Source organism: Wasmannia auropunctata, unplaced genomic scaffold (genome assembly GCF_000956235.1).
Source record: "Wasmannia auropunctata unplaced genomic scaffold, wasmannia.A_1.0 LD336116.1, whole genome shotgun sequence".
In the NCBI taxonomy this organism is placed as follows: domain Eukaryota; kingdom Metazoa; phylum Arthropoda; class Insecta; order Hymenoptera; family Formicidae; genus Wasmannia; species Wasmannia auropunctata.
This window is the reverse complement of record NW_012026774.1, coordinates 1,385,450-1,407,326: the sequence shown is the minus strand read 5'-3', so window position 1 is coordinate 1,407,326 and position 21,877 is coordinate 1,385,450. Positions and strand designations below refer to the sequence as shown.

General features: G+C 41.1%; 1 protein-coding gene across 11 annotated transcripts in view; it reads left to right on the top strand.

Annotated features, from left to right (window-relative positions):
* The window catches only part of LOC105456556, a 30,499-nt gene extending 11,421 nt beyond the window's left edge, over positions 1 to 19,078 (top strand). For 7 of the 11 annotated variants that reach the window (XM_011700878.1, XM_011701037.1, XM_011701117.1 and 4 more), the window contains 7 exons: positions 10,417 to 10,774; positions 11,473 to 11,581; positions 11,674 to 11,834; positions 11,918 to 12,074; positions 12,211 to 12,716; positions 12,809 to 13,139; positions 13,270 to 19,078. In XM_011700878.1, the coding sequence (XP_011699180.1) occupies positions 10,417 to 10,774; positions 11,473 to 11,581; positions 11,674 to 11,834; positions 11,918 to 12,074; positions 12,211 to 12,716; positions 12,809 to 13,139; positions 13,270 to 13,964 (2,317 nt within the window). In that variant the 3' untranslated portion in view covers positions 13,965 to 19,078. Of the gene's footprint in view, positions 1 to 3,381; positions 3,766 to 4,598; positions 4,935 to 9,211; positions 10,245 to 10,416; positions 10,775 to 11,472; positions 11,582 to 11,673; positions 11,835 to 11,917; positions 12,075 to 12,210; positions 12,717 to 12,808; positions 13,140 to 13,269 lie in introns of those variants that run through there. The other 4 variants (XM_011701185.1, XM_011701405.1, XM_011701264.1 and 1 more) reach the window with 4 other exon arrangements.
* Positions 19,079 to 21,877: the final 2,799 nt, after the last annotated feature.

Genomic DNA, 21,877 nt, shown 5'->3' with positions numbered 1-21,877 from the left:
GGTCAGCTAGAATTTTGCCTAGATAAATTATTATCGATATTGCGCAAAGTTCCTCTTTCCCCATTCTGAGAAAGAAATCATTTTCCATTCCAAGATAAATTTTGGCACATCATCGTTTTTGCGATATCTCATTTAGAGTTTAGTTCTAGAGACGCGGAATCGTGGCAGCACTGCCAGCGGGGTCTCGAAATCAATACTGCTGTGCGTGAGTGTCTCGCCTGTCGCAATCCTTGAAACGCGATATTACAGCACGCAGAAAAATACTACGAATGGGCTGTTGCGCCTGATTCAATTGCACAAACCGTGTTACCACGCGATTCTTAATTCCTCGCTTAACTCTTTTAACGCTTTCTCGCGCCACCTTTATTAATGCGCGCCTAAAAGAATCAAAGTCACAAGCCGAAGCAAGAGTATTAAGTAGCAATGATGAGATAAATGTGGAAGTTGAAGGCATATATGCGTTGACAGCCGAAACAACTTTATGATAATTGTTATACTTAAAAGCGGAAAGAGAAGATATAGATCTTATTAAGTTATTTGTACGTCTTTACGATGATAAAACGACAATAAAATAAATGATACGTCCGCTGATTAATATAAATTATCGCGTTTCGCGATCGCTGTTTTCTATTTCCGTTTTCTTAAGAATCTGTATGAAAAAAAGTTGCGACATTGTGGAGCCCGGAATTGAGGATATGGACCATTGCCAGACTTCGTTATTTAATCGTTAAATAATATTGGACGTTCGCTACCGAATATTGCGGAAATGTCGTGATACACTTTTAAATTGACTCTTGCCAACTCAAGAATAACTCGTAACATACTTCGAATCTCGATCTGGAAGATGTATCTTGAGGATCATTGATGAAGATCAATATTTATATTCTGATTGACGTCGTAAGATACGTTTGCAAGCAAAATACATACGTTATGCATCTACACGTACGAAATTTGATGTAATACTCTTAGTCGTATTAATTTGCCGCTGCATCGTGAAAAAAACCCGATTTCGTTCCTTCGGCAAGCAACGCTTTTTGCAATCGTCACGGCCTTCTCATCCCCGCATTCCTCGCTCGACGTGTATACACGGCCGCGCAATAAATTCCGCCAAATCCTCGAGGGCCGAATCGGCCAGTCGAAAAGCAATTCCGACATTCCAGATTGACAATCGGTCAGCTCCGTCTTCGCTCCGGCTTGCGCACTTCCGTTCACCGTCATCGTAGTACGTCGATCGATCCCGGGCTACAACAATCGGTATACTGCGGCACCCACCGAGACGCCGCGCGCGATCGAGGAACTCCTCGCGCGACGGGATGATCTTTGACTCGAAGCCGAGAGACGCGGCAGCGCCGAGAGAGTCGTACCAAACGCGAATTTCGCGCGCGTGAGGAAGGTCAGTGACCCCCGGTGGAAGCGTTATCGAGCGGGTCAGTGGGTCGCAGAACCACGGAGCATTTCACCCCCCCCCCTCTCCCCCTCCCCCTCGTCACCACCCCTCTGTAGCCACCCCACCTTCCCCCGCGTACAACTATCTCGCGCCGCCGGCCACCCACCGCCCCTACCCCTCGACATCTTCCCGGTGGAAGGACGGTTGCGGCGGCTGAACCAAATACGCGCTTGAAATCTCCTCGACTTTGCAAAAATTCGTCTTTCACCTGGGCGGAATTCACTAGCAGCGAATAACAGCTTCTCTTTCAAATGAGTATACGCTTTAGCGGAACTAAAAACACTGTACTTGACACAGATACACCCCGAGTCTTCGCGTAACATTCTTGCATCATCTGAATAAAAAGGGTCTCGTTATTTCGTTCATTACAGTTTAAAAAAAATCGTCTCTTTTGCATAGAAATATTCCGTTAGCTGATTTCTGATTTACATTCTTTTTATTTGTGAATGAACTTTGCGAAAGCGCTTTTATATATATTAAAATAGACGTTTATCAAAGTCAATGAAAAGTTCTATGCGAAGCAATTTTCGATGCGTTTAAATTAAAACGCGTTGAAAATTTGACGCCTATTACGACAAATAATGAGACGCCATTGAGGCTTCTCGCATTTTTTTTGATGGGTTCGTCGATGAAGATGAATTGGGAAAGAGACGGCAGGACGTATCTGCGGAAAAATTCATAGCACGAAAGCGACGAATTCCTCGGGACAAAGAGAACTCCTCCCTAGGTAGCACCTGCCGACAGAAATCACGGAGATGCTCGATAAGCTTCAATGCCAGAAAACAAGAAAATATTCGCTCTGATATACGCATCAGCATGAATAGCACTTAAAAAATTAATGAAGGCTACAACTCGAATAAACAATTCGAGTTTTCTACGATTATTCCAATACATACAGATACATACTTATGTATAAAATATAGATGTTGATTGAAATATCCAATATTGAAAAAACAATTCAGCAATATAAAAGATTCACGAAATAATTTATTAAAAATCAACTCAGCCCCTGTATCAACGCAGCTTCTGGGTCAACTCAGCCTCTGTATCAACGCAGTTTCTAAAGCATCTTTTGGAAAAAAAATATTAAGAAAGAAATAGATTTACACCTAAGAAGAATTCATATGGAATTTTTCGAAAGAGCGATAGTATTCGGAGGCAGCCAAGCGAAGAAAAGAATCATAAAGGAGAATTGCAGATGAGATTTAGAATGAGAACACGTAAAAATATGTTGCACCAGCTTACCTATGCAAATGAAATTAGTCTACTAGAGTAATCAGAGAAATGGAAGTGGTTTCATTTTACACATGAAAATTAGCTAATAGCAAAGGGACATAATAATGCAATTGATATAGTCAACATTCTGGAAAATATATTAGAATGAGAAATGCTCTCGACAAATTCACCCCCCTCCAGATGAGAAAACTCTATTTTTTTTTCTTTGCGGAAATAGAACGGTGTACCGTTAAACATCTGCGAATTCTTCATCGCGATTTCCCGCGTCCAGGACGCGTTTATGTCTGTAAAGTGGGATTTCAAGAAGTGGTCGATGACACGAAGGAAAAATCCACAAAGACGTAAAGACGCAGGACTCCGCCGAGGCGGAGAACGTAGGGCGTCGGAGAACGTATAAGCTGACACGGAGAGGATGGGGGACATCATCTCCCCCGAGGAGGGAAACGGAGGAGAGCCAGAGAGAGAGAGAGAGAGAGAGAGAGAGAGAGAGCAAAAGGGAGAGAGATAGAGAGGAGATAGAGATAGAGAGAGTTAGAGAGAATCAAAGAGAGAGGGGAAGAGGGAGAGAGAGAGAGAGAGAGAGAAAAGAGCACCCCCGCGGCTCTATATAGACCAAAAGCTCTCGCGTTCGCATTGCGCTTGTGCGAGAAGCTGCCGTTGCCCGGGAAGAGACCTCCCGGCCAGCCTCAGTCTCCGGGATGCTGGGGGCGGCGATCGTGATTCTACCCCCATTCTCGTGGCGCTCCGATAACACAACCCGACTGATTGCAGCGCGGTCCCGTTCGCTTCTCGGCGGCTACTCGAATTAGCCCTCGTCTCTTGCCTCCGCTCATCTCGCACGGCTCGGCGCGCGCCCGAGTTGAGGAGAGGCCCGGGCTCGTTGTCTCCCTTGAAAACGGGTCCACCCTCCGTCGGCGCCGCCGTTGCCGCATCCGTCCGTCTATCCCCTGTCTCCCTCTTTCTCTCACTCCGGGGATCCCAATCCGCCCTCCGTCCCTTCTCCGCGTCCACGCTTCACACCCTTTTCCGCCGAAGCCGGGGCGCAGTCACCGCGAGGGCCTTCAGCCAACCGCCTCTGGCAGGTGAGTCTCTCCCGTCATCTGTCGTCGTGAGTGCGTCGCGACGCTCAAAGTGGTGGTCGTTGTCGGTCAGCGGAGCGTACAGTGCACTAGGACCGTGGGAGATTCAGCCGCGCTCGTGTGTGCACGGAATTTTCCATTAGCTCGTTCGACCAAGTACGCGAGATCAGAGACCTATGTATTAGGTCTTGGGAACCTCCACATCTTTCTCTCTCTCTCTCTCTCTTTCTTTCTCTCTTCTTCTCCGTCTCTTTCTCTTGTTTTTATTGCATCCAGCTCTCTTCGCCATTCAGCTGCCTCTTGATATTGTTCGCGCATTCCTCCCGATTCATCCGTAAGTCCCCTCTTCTTTCGCAGTTCGATTCTGCATAGGCGATTCTGCCGCCGATTCACAAACTGGAACGCTACAGAGCGTTCTCCCTTTCCCGCTTTCGCGGAATGGAGAAGAATCAAATGATATTACTCGAAGATTTATTGGCACAAATGAATATAAAACATATCAAATATATCTTATATGTATATCTTATCCTATATTTTTCGTGTACATATATCAAACGTATTATATTACTGATCATATTGCGCAGTACTCCAGTGCACCCTGCACGAGAAAGGGTGTGCTCCATTTCTGCGCTTCAGCAAAGAGAGCCTTAACGATATAAAGACCCAGAGCGCAGGCGCTTCTGGCGGAAGAGAGGAAATAGGCGGTTCGACATTTAGTCGACTCGAATTATTTGATATCGTAATGATAATTCGCGACAGTCAATTAGTTTAATACGACGGTTTGATTGAACTCGATTAATACCGAGGCGTGCACCAAAATGGCCGCACAGGTACCAGCGCTTCCGAAACACGACCACCACCGTAGGGGGCACTTGAGCTCGCGAGGGGGTATTCGAGATCGATTTGTTACAAGATCGTTGAGTATCTTTTGACGATCGTCAGGAGCTCGTGAGAGACAAGACGAAATCCACGATGGTGGGCGGCGGCGACTGTAAGGTCGCTACCGTAGAGGTAGAGGCGGCCTCCGGCGGCGGCGGCGACACGGCGACGCTTCCGGTCACCAGGCCCCTCAATCCGCAAAACTCGCCGCCGACACAGGACAACGCCGAGAAGAACAACGCCGCGAACAAAGAGATGGAGCTGAAGAACGTGCGATCTACTCCGGCGAAAAAGTAAGGCGCACGCTGTAGAGACGTGAACGAACTTAAATAAAAAGATTTTTTCATTTAAGAATTATCTCTCTGTTTCGAGATCGTGAACGTAGCGCTATAATATATACGTATAGTAAATGAAACAGGTTTTTGCACAACCCGTTTCTTTCGGGATAATTTTCTGCGAAAAAGAGAATATTATTGCAAGCCGTTTCCTTTTTATTTAAAAAATACGCACATATTTTTCACCTATATTAATATATTGAGTGAGAAGCTGCAGCATATTCTTTTTTTTTTTAAGTAAAATTGTCTCAGAAAGAATGGAACGTGCCAATATTCTTTCCATCCATTTACAGCTCGCTTAATTATTTTGATCCTGATAATTTCGCTGGAGCATTATTAAGAACTCCGGAAGTTTTTCCATGCAAGAATGAAATCTAGGTCAAGTATAAACGTCATTTGGTCCGGTTGCAGATGCTAATGGAGCATAATTATTTAACGACATGTTAATTATGTGCTTGTAAATTTATAAGCTTACGGTCCGGCGTAACTTATGGTACGCGCAACACTGATTCTAATCTCAACCAAAGCGTAATAAAAGTTAATTTATTCAAAACTAACGTAAACTCGAATTTTGTTTCGCGCCTTACAAACTTACGTCAAAGCTTGTAGCATAGAACTACATAATTACTGAATCATAAACATGATTTTTTTTTATCGTTGCATAAGTGATATTGCAATTGACGATGATAGTTTCTTCGTGTTTACGAAGAAACTAATATTTCCTATTGTTCTAATAGACGTTGAAACATGATGTCTACAATTCTCGAGAATAAGCTATTTCGTGATGCGCAATATTAATTTCCGGCTACTCGTGTCACGTATGAAAGCGCAAATGCTTCGTAACTTCACGAATGAAGAAGTATCGATATATCCATTTGCACGAAAACATCGGTCTCCGAAGCGTGAAAGACAGCGGGCTGTCAATCACGAAACAAACGCGATGTTTCGCGAATGAAATAAAAATAGTGAAATAAAAAATATTTTGATACCAACCATAAAAATAGTTCTCATACTAAAGAGAAAATATGCCATAATTGATCATCTAATAATATTAAATAAAATATATGCAGCTATTTTACATATTTGGATTAATACTCGTAAAAGTCTTTCGAGACGCAATTGCATAATAAACAAATTTCCATTATTTCTAGTTTTCGGATATTCAGGCAATTTGTATTAAATTTGCTCGGAGCAATCGTTTTATTAGTCACAGAAGGATAGAAAGCGTTGGTCACGTTACCTCCGTACTACTCGTAAAGAACATCCGGGCTGCGAGAAAATAGTAACAGAGGGCCCGAAATGGAAACGAGAGATAGTCTAGTTTGGTTTACATTTCTATTTACGACGTAGTTCATTAACCCGTCTGCAGCTGGATATGCGTCGTACATCTACGTACGGCGTGCATAATACGCAATAAATGACAATTAATCATTCCTCCGAAGGGTATTGATTAAAATGTACATCTGATTGTGAAAAAAACAGGAAAAAAATCTAATTTCTATTTTTACAAATTAATTTCATAATTGCAATTACTAAATTGCGTTTTATATAAACAGCATTGTGTTTTTATATTTCCTTGCACTGCATTTTTTTCATGTACAATTTTGTACTTCTATACAAATATCTCCCTTATAAAAATCAAATTTGCAGAAAATTACTTGTTTTGAATATAAAAAGCACTGTTGTTCAGTGCTTTTAATATTTAAAATAAGTAATTAATTACTTCCAGTATTAAATTCCTATAAAGGCTATTAACTAGGAAAATATGTATCTCTATTTCTGTGCCTGTATGTATGTATGTGTGTGTGTATATATGTACATATACGTGCACATGTATGAGTGGTGTAAAAGGTTTCAAAGGCATGTTGACACAAAAACTATATAGAGCTGCGGATAAATCGGACAGTTTGCGCGCTACTTTTCAATTGACTAATATTGATTTGACGACAAGTGTAGCCATATGCATTTCGCGACGGAGCAATAGGTGGATCTCGGATTACACAGCCGCAGTCGCAATTGCATTAACACGGTCTCTCAAGCCGATGTGCCACCGGCAGTCCTACGCGTCGCTCCCGCCACAAAACAGTGCCGCCACAAATCTCTCGCGCGAGCGCAATTCGTCCTAAATTTAATTAACACGGAAATTGAAATTTCCATTCGTGTTGTGAAATACGGCCGCGCAACTTATATCGAGATGCAGTGATCTGTAATGGTTTTGCAAAATTGTGTCGTGCCACAGTAGTGATTTTACGAAATTTCGCGGTAATGTGAAAGTGTTGAACGGATTGTATGTGTGCGTTTGTTAATAGAATACAGAATTTAAAACATGATTGATTCGCGAAAGCCAAGAAATTCATTTGATGATTAAAAACCGTAAAAAAATATATTATAATCGTCATAATTACTGTTAAAAGTTTTGCTAATCTCTCTGGTGCGAAAAGAAATCAATCGGTCAAACGACCCCTAGTAATCAAAGAGAATTGATGCAAACTCGATTATCGCCAATCATAAAATTACTACAGACGGCTTCTCTCGTTGACAGGCAAAGTAAATAGGCCGGAAATAGATGTTCGAAGAGACGCGGCCTTTTGTGGGACAGAGATAAGAATTTATCGATTCTGTCGAGATGTAAATATCGGTTCCCTATACAACTTCTCTAGCGCTTATGTAATTCTCGTGATTTTATAATATTACATACAATATACGATACCATAAATATAATAATCGCCTTGATTTAAACGAGATTTCTCGATTTCTAATATATATAATACTCAATTGGAACATATGGTGTGATTCTCGGAGTGCCGCCAAACGCTTGAAAAGATTTGAGAAAGGATAGAGCCTTGAAAGGGATTGAGGCGAGGTTAAGCCCATAAGAGGGCGAGGAAACAGGGAGGAGCACCGCCGCGCCGAAAGTAGGTACTTCGAGATATCGACCAGCCAGTCTGGACCGTTCCACGTCCGCGCGCTGTTTCCATTTTCTCGTTCGCTCCTTGTTCGCAACTGGAAAACGGCTGACTGCAATGCCCGCCTCTTTCTCGTACAGCAAAAAAGATTACGAGATACTTTTCTCCGATGCCATTCTTAGATTTAGAGAGAGCGGTGTTAGTTAGCTAACTTGTTCCCGATCTGTACAAAATCTGTCGTCACGCAACCCAAGAAATGCAAGATTCAAAGAATCGAAATAACCTTTCTCGTATTGTTTACAAAATTAAAAAGATACGACTATCTCAAAGTAATTTTTTCGAACTCATAAAGATCGCATTTGATTTTATGATTCCGGTGATTCATTATCGAGACGTTCACGTAATGAAGCGAATAGACCTAGATATTGAGCGGTATCCAAGGCGAGAAACTCATCCATTGTCACTGCGTTCTGCCTACCAGCCTAATTGTGGCGAACAATAGCCGCGAAGTCAGCCTAATCAATCCAATTAGAAGCGGGTTAGTTACACGATTCCTCAGTTAATTAATATCGAGGAACTAAAGCGCACTGTAATTAATACATCTAAATCGCCGATATAACAAATGACATTAGACAAGACACATCAAAATCGTCGGACAATCGCTTTTCTATAGATGTTTCGATCAAACTGATTTCAACTGATTTTTCTTTAGTAGAATTTAACTGATTTAGAATTTAATTATAAAAATACACGATGTTAAAAAAGTTTATAAACTATATTTTCTGGATAAATTCATCTCTAATTTACAATTAGTCGCTGGATACTAATAGTCAGATGAATGTCCTCCCCTCCGTGTACTCCGTGTTACCCTTTATGTAATAAATTATGACAGGAAGGAGCTTTAAATAAAAACTGCGATTCACGCCTGTCGTAAGACGGAAAATATCACCGCCTCTACTCTAACGCGCATCCGGGGAGAAAAAAAATCCCTGACGCGAGTGTACGAGGCTCGTGTGGGACACAATAAAGTCTGCACCCCAACCCATTGAAATGCCACGGTGACAAAGGGCGGTTAAGCCCTTCTCAACGTAGACGCATCGCATATACATACGTGTCGCGCGCGGCGCGCGGGCGTCGTTGCATCGCGCGGAGTGGAGCGAGAGGCAAAGCGGAGCAGTGCGGCGCAGCGCGGCGCGGCCCCTCCTGCGTGCGCGCTGCGCGGCCCCGTTTTCCCGTGGAAAAGCCTCATTTCCCGCGCGATTGATTCCCGGTGAGATCGCGTCGAGTTTGCGACCGGCATTATATATAGACTATCGATTGCGCCGCCTAACCTTTGAGTGAGAAAAAGAGCGTAACGAGGATGAGACGCGGATAAGTACGTCCGAGATGTTCGAGCGGTAGTTATGCTCGTCGATTAAAAGCGAATGCACCAGGTCAACTGTTATTGAAGATCGACCGCTTCGTCGCGTTTCGAGTAATCGTGCCACTCGTATCAAGATCAAGCATAGTGCTCGACCGAAAATTAACGAAGCTGTTGTACTAATTTTTTAAATACCATCGAGAGTGTTCAGAGAGCCTGTGATCACACACAAATGTCAATTTAATTATATTACTTCCGGTTAATTAATAACGGTGAACGGTGTAATGCCAAGTGGGCTTGTGTGTTAGTGCATTTTTTTTTATCAAGTACAGATTGCGCGATGCGTAATTTTAGAAATTTTGATTGACAACAGATGAAATAAATATAATAATATGATATTGTATATATATTCGATTGCTCGGCTGTTCGATTGCTTGATTGATAGTTCTGTTGTTATTCACATTTGATTATCAATAAAAAATGAGCTTATAATACGCGTGTTGTACAGGCTAAATAGAATATCGAGGACACGGTAGTTATATTTGGTGAAAACAATGAAAATTCGATGAACCCGAATACCATTATGGTTGAAAGGCGAAAACAGAAATAGCACGCGTTCGTGCGAATCGACTTGCACGATCACAACGAGCGCAACAGTCGGCGTGCGTTTATTAATCGAAGTAGGACACGATGCAAGTGACATATAAAAGAGCTAGTAAAATAATAAGTAGCTAATAACTATTAAATTAATATCAATTAATAATGAAAAACAATATTTACGTTGAACAGTGACCATACTAAAAGATTCTGTGCGAGGAACCATATAAGCGTTCATTTAAAAGAAAATATAACAATTTAAATCTTTTAAATTATCTCAAAGTGTAGAATTTTTAACAAAAAAATCATCATGGAAGTCGAAGTTGTACCCTTCGTCGATAATAACGGCAGAAAGGACATGCTACCACGACGGGGTAGCAGAGTGCAAATTGTCCAGAAAAAAGGGTGAGACCATTATTCGGACGTGACACTTTCGATATAACGAAATAATCCGATGAAACTTCTGTCTGTGGTGTAATATAATTCCTATTGTGATAGATTGACTATATCTGTCAGGTGTCATATTTCGTATTATTACGATGTGATAAACGGCAGCTCATATCGCTTCTTATTTCAGAACGTCGCTCTTCATCATCATGAGCTTCATCTACTCGAAGCTGCTCGTAGTCGTGTGCATCGCTTACGTGTTAAGCGAAGTGGTGACGCACAAACTGCCGTTGTACTATTACGAGGGATTCTTCACGTATCTTTATGGCATGAGTATCCTATTCCTGCTGTACGTCTTCTGCTTCCTCCTTCAAGAGAGTGCTTGCTGTGCCAGGGGAAGCGATACGCCACCACCACCACCAAGACCGCCCAAATCTGGTTGGACCTCCAAAGAATCTAAGGAATCTAAGGACAAGAAGAAGGATAAGAAGGATAAGAAGGAAAAGGATCAGAAGCAGCCAAAGACCAAAAAGGAACCTCAACCTCAGGTTCTTTAAAAATATTAATTTTTCACAAGGAATTTCTAATCTTTCACGAATCTTTCACGAATCTTTAATCTAACATAAACATAGCCAATTAACAATTTCAAATTGTCGATATTTTATGTTTCATTAAATTTATTCGAAATACTTAATTCATTTTTCTTTTTATTTTTAATAATATTTATATTTTAAAACTTTTTAAAGTTTTTTTTTAATTTCGTACTAATCGCCATGTCGTGATATAATCGTATTTACCAAAAAGAAGCAGTAAAATTATTTATAGAGACCTATGTAATGTGAAGAGTTCAAAGTGATTCGTTACAATAGGTTACTAATTTTAAACACGTTTCATGGCTACGACAATAGCACGTTACCTGTGAAATGTATTTTAGTTAGCGCGTGGTATCTAACAATAAGTTACATAGATACTCTCGACGCGTGTGTCAAGTTAATCGTTACTTTTTATTTCAAACGTTTTCATCTAAATTTCTTCAAATCTAACAAAAATGTGCAATCTAGTTTTATTATCACAATTAATTTTTTTAACGAAAATTTATACTTAATTGCTTTTTTACGAAACGCTATATTTCTATAATCCTTTTTAAATTTCCTAATGTAAAATTAAACTCCGAATTTTTAAAGTAATATATTTTATGACCTAGTATATTTTAATTACATTATTGTGAAAGGCATGAATTTTTCAGGATGCGACCGATGTTGAAGCTGGCGTAGCTACGCGAGTCTTGCGGAAACGAAAAACTTCACAAAATGATCATAGTCATGGAAGCTTCTTCCTTAGAATTGGTGCAATAGGTAAGTCTATAATTTTCAATAACGTTGAAAAATTGTTTTTTTTTTAATTGATGCATATAATATCTTTAAATCGATTAAATATAATTTGTTAGCATTTGGACTGGGTACAATGGTACACAACGGTTTGGAATTCGGTACATTCTTCGAGGTGCCACCCACATCACCCTGCTATCAAATACTACAAGGCGTCAATCCGGTGTTGCAAATGATCTTCACTTTTATGCAGATGTACTTTATCTTCATGAACTCTCGAGTATGTATTTGAAATTATGAAACGTATAATTAATTTCAAACGGAGAAATTAGAAAAATACAAATTACGATATTTTTTTCGCAGTTGAACATCCATCGCTTCAAAGTCATCGCTCGCTTTGGTCTGATGCACGTGGTCGCGACGAATATCTGCGTGTGGATACGCACACTGGTTCTGGAGAGTCTCAAGGAGATCACTCAGTATCATAAAAGAATAGGCCAAGTTCAAGCAGGGATTCTCGGTAAGCGATCTATATTTACAGAGTTAATCGTTTGAACCATCTCCGAAGTACATGGGCCAAGTTCAAGTGCTCTGGCAATTAAGCGCCGATATATATATGTATGTATGTATGTATATTGATGTGCCGACATTTACAGAGAGCATCAAGCAGCACTCGATGCGAAACGCAGGGGCCATATTGGGTACCGAGCCGCGGCACACCGACATGGCACAATTACGAGAGGCCCCTCTTATAAGGTCGACCGCCGCGCCGACCGTCACCAGCACGCTCGTAACAGTCGGCACTGCCCTGGGTCGCGTGATGACAACAACGGCCAGATCGATCGCGGACGCGTTTACCTCGCCATCTACGACGTCCACCTCGACTACCTGGACGACCCCGTCGACAACCACGCCGTCGACCACCACCTTCGCATTGCCTAATCTGACGACCACCACGGCGACAACCTTGTCCACTCTCTTGACCACGTTTACACCGTCGACGACCAGCACCACCACCACTACCACCACCACCGAGAGAATCACCACTATCCCGACTACAACGAGTACCAGCACCACCTCGACTACCACGCCGTCCACTACCACGTTCTGGTCGCAGATGGTAGAGCTGATGAACTCGCCGCAGAGTGAAATAGATAATCAAGTACGAATTATGATCTATTACGTTACTGTGAATAAATATCATTGAGGCGGTGAGCGCTGAGATTAAAGACCTTCTTTCTCTCTCTCTTTTAGGTACCGCAAATCTTTGACGTGAGCAATTTGACGAATAGCAGCGAGTACTGGAGCTCGAATTTAGGTATCTACGCGGAAGCTCTAACAGGAGAGGATGGCACGGTATCCAATTCATGCGGACGCGTCAATATCATGGGAACGATCGTCCAAGATGCAGCGCCATATCTATTTCCGTTCATAATCGAGTACAGCCTGGTTGGAGCAGCGGTGATTTATGTCATGTGGAAGCATATCGGCCGACATCCGCGCTGGCCTCATCTGGCAGAGGCTGACCTTGAACGTCGTCTTGAGGCTATGCTATCTCGAAGAGCCGTCGCTCTTGCTCATGCAGGTAATTTTTACTTTTTGATATCGTTTTTTATTGCGAGCATATCAGATCAACTTTTTTTTTATAGATTGTTAGAAATGTGCATAATCCTTTATTTGCTCGAGAATCGAGTTATCATAAAAGATATTATCAGGTCACACCAGAGTCGACTGCGTTGGGGCGAGCAAAGGTCTCTTCTTCGGTCTGCTTCTTCTGGTTGCTTCCCTTATATGCCTGATACTGTTCTTCGTGCTGATTCATCATCCAGACTTCGGATTACTCGCGATTTATCTCGCCGATGTGTCCCACTGCGTCCTAATGGCATTATCTATCATCGCCATAATCATCGGCTTCATCCGCGTGCAAAGTCTCAAGTTCAAGGCCGAGGAGCAGAGCGATCTCAATGACATCCTCCTGCGCGTCTCCGCTTTCGGTCTCTTCATCTACGCCGTCTTCAGCGTGATCGCCGGCTCCCTGGCGGCCTTCACGCACGAACCGAATCTACTGGTGATGGTAACGGGATTGCTTTCGGTCGCCCAGGTGGTCCTTCAGATGCTCTTCATCGCTGACGTATCGCGCAGGCGAGTCCATTTGCCGGAGCACGATCGCAGCAAGCCCGGTAGACAGGTGGTCACTTTCCTGTTGATCTGCAACGTGACCATGTGGGTGATCTACACTTTCGAGACCCAGAAGGTCTTTGCTAATCCGGTGCAGCTTGATTTCTACGGGTACCTCGCTTGGGCCATTGTGCAGAGGGTCACCCTGCCGCTGTGCATCTTCCACAGGTTCCACAGCGCCGTGACGCTGGCCGAGATCTGGAAGACTAGCTACAAGGCGCGTCTGGAGTAGACGAGCGGGGAGTCCCGTCATAGTCAATCGTCCGGAATGATCGTCGGTTGGAACGAAAGAGCGAGCACAAGCAGGTCAGGATGCTCGACGACTTCGATTTCGTACATCGATTTCGGGTCTCGAAAAAAAGCTGAAGATTGAGAAGGAAGAGAGAGAAAGAGAGAGAGAGGGAGAGAGAGAGAGAGAGAGAGAGAGAAAGAGAGAATAGAAAATCGATTGGAAAGATCGACGGACGGAAAAATTGCAAAAAAATGACGGATCAGCCGGAATAGTCGAACATATACAGCGTGTCTGACACGCTCGTTGCACGAAGAAATCTTCGGATGATATCCAAGTCGTTGATAATTGTTAACAGTTCCAAGAATTCAAGTTGGAAGTTGAAGATATATCTCGTTGAGAAACCCTTTTATCGACATCTGAAGAGGCACACTTCAGTGAATACAATCAAGGTCGATCTGACATCCTCGAAGAGGAGCTCTCGCGTAAAGTGGAGCCAGATAATGCTCGTGCCGAATCGCAAACTGTTTCTTTGTCTCCTGTTTTATATATATGTTGTATTTTTTTCTCTTCTTTATTTACGTTGTTCTTAGCATTGGTCAGTAGAGACAACAAGGAGAAGGACGGATCAATGACAACCTAGACGATCTTGACAAATCTTTGTCAATCAGACAGGCTTTTGCCGCAATTTCGGCATAAACGAAGCACAAAACAACAACAGCAACAACAACAACAAAAATGTTAGCGCATACGCATTTCCCTTCACCGCGTTTCTCCACCGTACACGATCTCTATATACTGCCACCAAATTTTCTACTTTTATATGTATCGTATATGTACCCTCGCCCCATTGTGCATTATCAAGAGCATTGTAGACAAATTCGGTTCGACTCGCGGGAATTTAGATTGTTCGATATATTTCCCGGAATTTTTTCTTATTTCATTCATTACGGATATTGTCGGATCGCTGTGATATACTTTTGTGAAAAACTTGAGTCGGCGTTGGCGGCGAATCTCCTTCTATTCGTACGTTAACGTATAATCTTTAACTAAATACTTGATATTTTTATAAGTCATCGATATTTAGCGGACGAGATTAGCCTCTAAGTTTATCGTGTTTGGTTTACGCTCTCCAATATACGTACATTTTACGAGACGTTAATTAATTCGGATTATTCGAATTATATCAGAAATCGTCGTAAATATCAATTAGCTGACCGTCGAAGGCGAACGGCTTCGTTTCCGCATTTTATCGAAATAATTTCACGGTCGTAAAAGATAGTGTGAGGGGAGCTCTTACATTACTTCATCGATGCACACTATGACGCGTGACATAGTCATCGCGACTGAAAAACGAACGAAACTGGTCGTGGTTGTATTCTTCGCGCGATCAAAGTCTAACTGCGGAAATCTCAAGAGAGGCTCGACGAGGAACAAGATAATTTCGTGGCGTTGTTCGCTTAACGAGAGCAAATCGAGCGACGCGTCTCGGTCTCGCGAAAGATCCTCTCGTTCTCGAAACGCTTCTTTATTCAAAAAAACGCGAGTGCTTCCTCGCATTCAAGAGCGCGTAATTAGCGAGAGATCCGTCCCTTCAAAAGGGACATTTGCACCCGCGAGATCTCAATCATTGTTTCCCCCCGTTGCGTGCCGGGCAGAGTACAAAATTGTTTTTGAAATTTTTCGAATCCCTTTATCGACACTTTTCAAACAGTCGCGTACTTCGAAAATGAACACGCCGACGACATCGTGTGTACCTTCGTCGTATCTTCATCGCGAGCAGTTGGCTCACGCGCACATTTAAAGAACAACGTTGAACGAGGAGTCAATGAAGGAAGGAGACCCGTTTTCGAAGCCAACACGAGCGATTGTGTATAGAGAGTATTTTATTTCAGACTCGCCGAGGTACTCTGAATGGCATATTCTCAAAGAGTTTTCGCGAACGTAAGCGGAAGTTACGCTCGACGATGCAGATTGTGTGACTAAAACGTACGTTAAGAGCAGCGCGAAGGAAGTCGATGATGACCTGCGTCAAAAAGGCTTATTTTTGGGTGAAAAGCGATTCGTACGTGTTTGTCGTTTCAACTAATTATTCTGGCAGATGGTACGATGTTTGAACGTCAAAGAGATTTCCATTGTGAATGGCTTAATTCTTTGAGGGGCGACGGTGCAGCTTGTGTACTTCTCACGTATAAGTCACAGTATAAATGTATTAGGTGCCACGACATTTGTGCGTTTCTATGTTGGTGCGATGTGGTTTAATTTGTGAACTACAGTGCCTAAGTTTCACTCTAGTACTGCTACTCTCTTTCGGAGAGACTCTGCACAAAATACGCTGACTTTTTCGCGGCCCCTGAAAGAGTTAAGAAGGGAGGAGAGAACTACTCGGGGGTAGAGAAAAAAAAGAAAACGAAGACTAATAATCGGTACACGCGAATAGAGGAGCTCGCACACCACTCACGAAATATAAGAGGTAATTATTCTCATCATTATTGATTAGTGTTTAAGCCTATCTCAAAGAGATATCGATCTTTCGCATTTACTTCGCTATTGATATCGTATGTAGATCGTTGAGAAAAGATAACGTTCATCGTATAGAGAAATTATACTTTGTGAATTCCTCCACAAATCCTTGTGAAAATACTCCCTTCTCCTGAGAATGAAGCACACGTTGAATTTTATTTAATAAAATTTATACTAACTACACGTAAATTTTATTAAATAAAACTTTCCCGCGCGATGAGAAAACAATAATATACACGGCCCGCTCGAAGTCTCCTAACGGAAATCATAATTATACACCAGTCAACGTCTTTAGCTTGCAAATTTTAATTATTAGAAATAATATAAATAATAAGTAACGCGCTCGCGTGCGCGAAATGAGAGAAATGTTGTTGCACCACAAGCTTACTAAAACAGCCGTTAAGTCGATTAAACAATTATAATCCAAGGACGATATTATTAAAAAGTAAACACAATATAAATATATATAGATATAAATATGAATATATATATACATTATGAAGACTTGTACTAATTTTGATGTGCGCAGCTGTAGTTGGAGTGTTGCGTGCGATATGTAAATAATAATAGCCACTCTTCGTCAGCGAATTATTATGCAGCAGAGTGTCTATGAAATGAAAACATCATTACATTGCCAACAGAGAGTGCATAAGTTCAGAATTGTGCACGGACAATTTTTTAATCTTTTTCAAACTGTTATTCTAATTTAAAAAATTTTGCTGAAGGTATATAAGCTGAATTTCGCAGAATTATACATGTGGCAAAAAGTACATAATGTGTGCATTTTAACTTAGAAAAAATATATTATAGGTATATCAGTACAAAGATTATAATGCGTATAAACTTCTATAAATCAAAACAACACTCATGCATGTCCCATACTTTAGTCATTATAGATTTAATTAGAAAAAAGTATAGGTGAATCAGCTTGTATGCGCGATAATCTGTTACGTTAATTAATGCAATTAATGTTATTAATTATTGTTATTTTTGCACGTGAAACTTGTCTCTCTCACAGAGTTTAACGACGTGTTTTGAGACAAGTTTTATTTGCAAAAATCTGTGAAAATCTTTTTTGTTTCATCGACACTCTGCGTGATCACGTCACAGAAGGGACAAAAAATCCACGTGCGATAGCACAGCGAAAAATCACCACAGCGTTAAATTAATTAACAAGAATAACAAGGCACTGCCACACCGGACCAACAAAGCCGAAACGAATGACAGAAGAGATTCTGAAAGGAAACAGAGGAAAGATACGCGCAAATGCAGAAAGAGAACCAATAATCCTTAATTGATTTCCCGAAAAGAGAAAAGCTATAAAAAGGATATATATGAAACTGAGACCCTTCCACGTTTAACGAATGTGAACGAATGCGTAGTTCCGATATACGTATGCGTGATTGGAGAGTGAGAGAAGAGAGAAAGAGAGAGAGAGAGAGAGAGAGCGAGCGAGCGAAAGATAGGCAGAAGGAAGACGAACGGAAGAATACGTGAAACGTTTTTCTTCGGCAAACAACGTCTTTGTATACTCTAACCCGTGTTGTAAGGAGAAAAAAAACCACTCTCTTGTATATGTACATCAATATCTCGATAGTAGCCGTAAGCCTAACTAGTGAGTCGCGGATTTGCGATAGGGCCAACGAAATGAACACAACTGAGATTCGCCCGATTTAATTGCAAATTATGCGATTGTGTTAATTTACTTCTTTTCTTTGTTTATTCGCAATCACAGAATTATTCATGCAAATTTGTCGCGCAAGCGTATTTTTATTTATTATATAAGTTTTTATTTACATGTAAATCGCGTATTTTTTTACACGTAATTAATGACCTTCTAGATCTAATAAATCAATTAAATTGTACGTCCTCGACGTTGTGAAAGCAATCACATTTTTTTAAATAGCGGTTTTATTCTAATTACGTTCCACATTTATTGAGTTGATAGTACGTTTGCAGCCACTTCGTACATACTTCTATAACTTTACCAAGTCGCGAATCCGTAAGAAACAGACGAAAAAAAGGACAAAAGGAATTTGCATATGCATACGTGCCGGAAGCAAATCCGCGACGCATTATTATTTAACATAATGTAGTGAGTTTTCGATGTCTTCGAGTATAATTACAATTTGTACACGTATACACGCAGTTTTAAGCAACAGAATCCACATACCAACACACAATACACATACACACACACAGATACACACACGTGCGCACAAGTGACATCACTCATGGATTTACCAGAGACACATCGAGGAGGAAGCGAGGACAATGGAAGGCACAGGAACGGAAGAAGTTAACGTTTCGTCGGAGCAGGCGATAATGACAGGCGGAACACAAAGAAATAAAATAAAATAAAATACAGTAAAAGTATAAATTACATGTTGTGGTGTAAGCAGTTCTTCGAATGTCGAGTAGCGACGAAATACGTCTGTAAATTCATAAATTCGCTCATTCATCGATTCCTATTTTCATTGTATACCGTTAAAACCAGTTTCATTGTAATCCGAGTTACATCGGTATGTCATCGTTGCCGCATCATTTGTAACGATACACGATTATATTGGTTAATAAAAGTTATCTAGACGTAACGTACGTCTGTTTTATTTCTACCCGATGAAATATTCTAGCAAAATAAGCTTCCTTGTTTCTTCATTCCTTCGATCCAAATTGCAAAAGCAAACATTTTGCAAGGATAATTAAATTATCCTTACAAAATTGCTTACACAAATCCATCTATGTCCTATGATAAATTTCAATGTTACTTATATAATCTAATTCTAAATATTAATCATCAAATAAATATTATATTACGTTTATTGTAGAATTTGTATAATGACAAAAAGATTCCAAACATTTTTTTAATTTGCAAACTTTTAAATGGACGATACACAAAGTAAAAAGAAAAAATATTCCAATTCCTATGTTTACATAAACTAAAGTATATTTTATGTTCGTACATAAAATGCGAATCAACAGTCAATAACGACGTTCTCCTAACAGACTCATGTATCCACTGTAGATATACTGTACATGTACTACTCCAATATTATAAGAACATTAAGTAACTTTTACACATTTAAAATTTAAACTTTGAGTTATTCCCAATTCAATGACTTTAATGACAGAAACGTATTAACTCAATTTGTGAAGATTCTTAGCGAAAAATATATGTGCCTTGTAATGCAGTTGAATTTCACATTCACCACGAGATGGTGATTGTTTCTAGTTAATTTCGAAAATACAATGTATAGCGATACGAATTCACGGTTTGTTTCACGGTTCGAATTATCATTAATAATTAACGCTTTGCATTTACAGTTTATAAGAGGATGCTATCTAAATCCGCACGCAAAAAGCAACGCTGGTGCTCAGGTCTAACGTACACCTCGTAAATAATCAAGTCGACCGTAGTTATTAGGTAAATTAGGTTGGATGAATTATTAATCGTTGCATTATTAATTTGGATCGTATCATGCTTAAGTCACCTGCGCGTACAAAGTATGTTAAGGACAAATGAAATCTGGCACGATTCCTTGCAACACGACATTTATATTAAAACATATTTTGCATTAAACGTCAATAAAATGATGGCAACTTTTATTTGTAAAGGTGCGTGGGAAAATTACATTTTTATTATCAAGATGAAAATTTTCTTTTTACTACACGGAGAGAATTTTTTTTTTAATTTACCCTGCAAATCATGTTAATTATGGGACAATATAGTATTTAAGCAAATTTTACTGTGCACTACAGGATTTCGCAGTAAAATTTATTGTAGTGCACAGTAAAATTTGCCTAAATACTATATTGTCCCACAATTAACATGATTTTCAGGGTAAATTTTAAAAGAATATTCTCTCCGTGTATAAATCTTTTTTACTATAAAACTTTTTACTATATACCAAAATAAAAATTTGATAAATCTATAAACAAAGTTGTATTTTCCTGAATACGTCCAAATGTCGACAAACTATTGTACGATTACAAAAGAACGGCCCAAGGAAGAGTTAATGTAAAAGACTTTACATGGACTTATGTATAAAGAATTGCGGAACCAAATAAGCCGGACGTGAGTCAGGGACCCATAATTAACGAAATATTCGGCTACCAGCCTCGAGACCAGGCTAGAGCGCTATAACGCAACGCGAGCGAACGATGGGAAGACGGAAGGCGCGCGCGACGTCGAACGGGCGAAATTACAAATGAGAGGTGGAAAAACGGCCGGACCGAAAGAAAGGTACACAAATGCATATGTATGGTAGGCGCGTATCGACGTCGCCAGAAGTGTTCGTTGGTTGGGCTGGCTGGCATTGTGAACGACCGGTAAACAATTAGTCGCGCCGTATGGCGATGAATCATTATTAAAGACGACGATGACGAGCCCGACTGTCCTCAGGCGCTCCGTCGTCGTGCCGGTCATTTGAGCGGGCCTGGTTAACATGCGACATTAATTTGCGTAAGGTGTGTTTTGGGGTGCTACTTGAAAAGGCAGCAGCGGATGTGGGTGCGCAATAGAAAAGAGATGACGTACCGAGAGCGGGAAAGAAGGAGGAGGACGAGGAGGAGAAGAAGAAGAAGAAGAGCACTGGCCCCGGTGAGGCTTCGCCGGGTCTCATTTGCCTTTCAATGCGCTGCTTCCCTTCGTCTTCTTCTCATTGTGCGACACGGCCATTGTCGTGCCTCTGTACACGGTGTATTACCAGTGCCTATCCGTATTCGTGTCGGCGTGGGTGGCGACCGTGCACGGCAGCCACGTTAAAAGACCGATTCCTAAAACATGTCTCAGATACCTGTTCGTGTCATGCATTTTTTTTTTTAGGATAATCGCTAGAAATTATTCGTCTCCGATGTTCATCGCACCTCCGTTACGACTGTCAGATGAAATCCGTGTTTACGGGTCGTTAGGTGAAACAAAGGCGAGAGAAATATCGAGGGAGAGAATAATTGTCAGGAACTGTAACGGTGTGAGAAAAATTCGATTCTGATAATTGTGCGAAGAAATGTCAGAAAAGAAATACAGCGCGTACTCACATACCTTTACGGCTCTATTCTATTTGATCAAATAGTTCGCGTGCTGCAAGTTTTAAAACTAGCTAAGACCTGTCGCTCGTGAGCTATTGAATGTTGCAAATTTAATACGCGTGCTTTGCTACAAAATCTTCTAATCTTTAGCTTTCGCGTTCCTCACAGGACCCGCAAAGTGCAAGCCTCGATGTTTATTAACTTATTTGACTACGATCCATCATCGAGATAACAAGGCTACTGGGAATTCATCCCAAGTAATCTCGTGTTTGAAAGACCGATAACATTCTACGCGAAGGCGGGAGATTTCTCCTCATCAGTACGCGCGGTTGCGACGTCAAAAATCGCAAGTCTCCGGCGTGCTT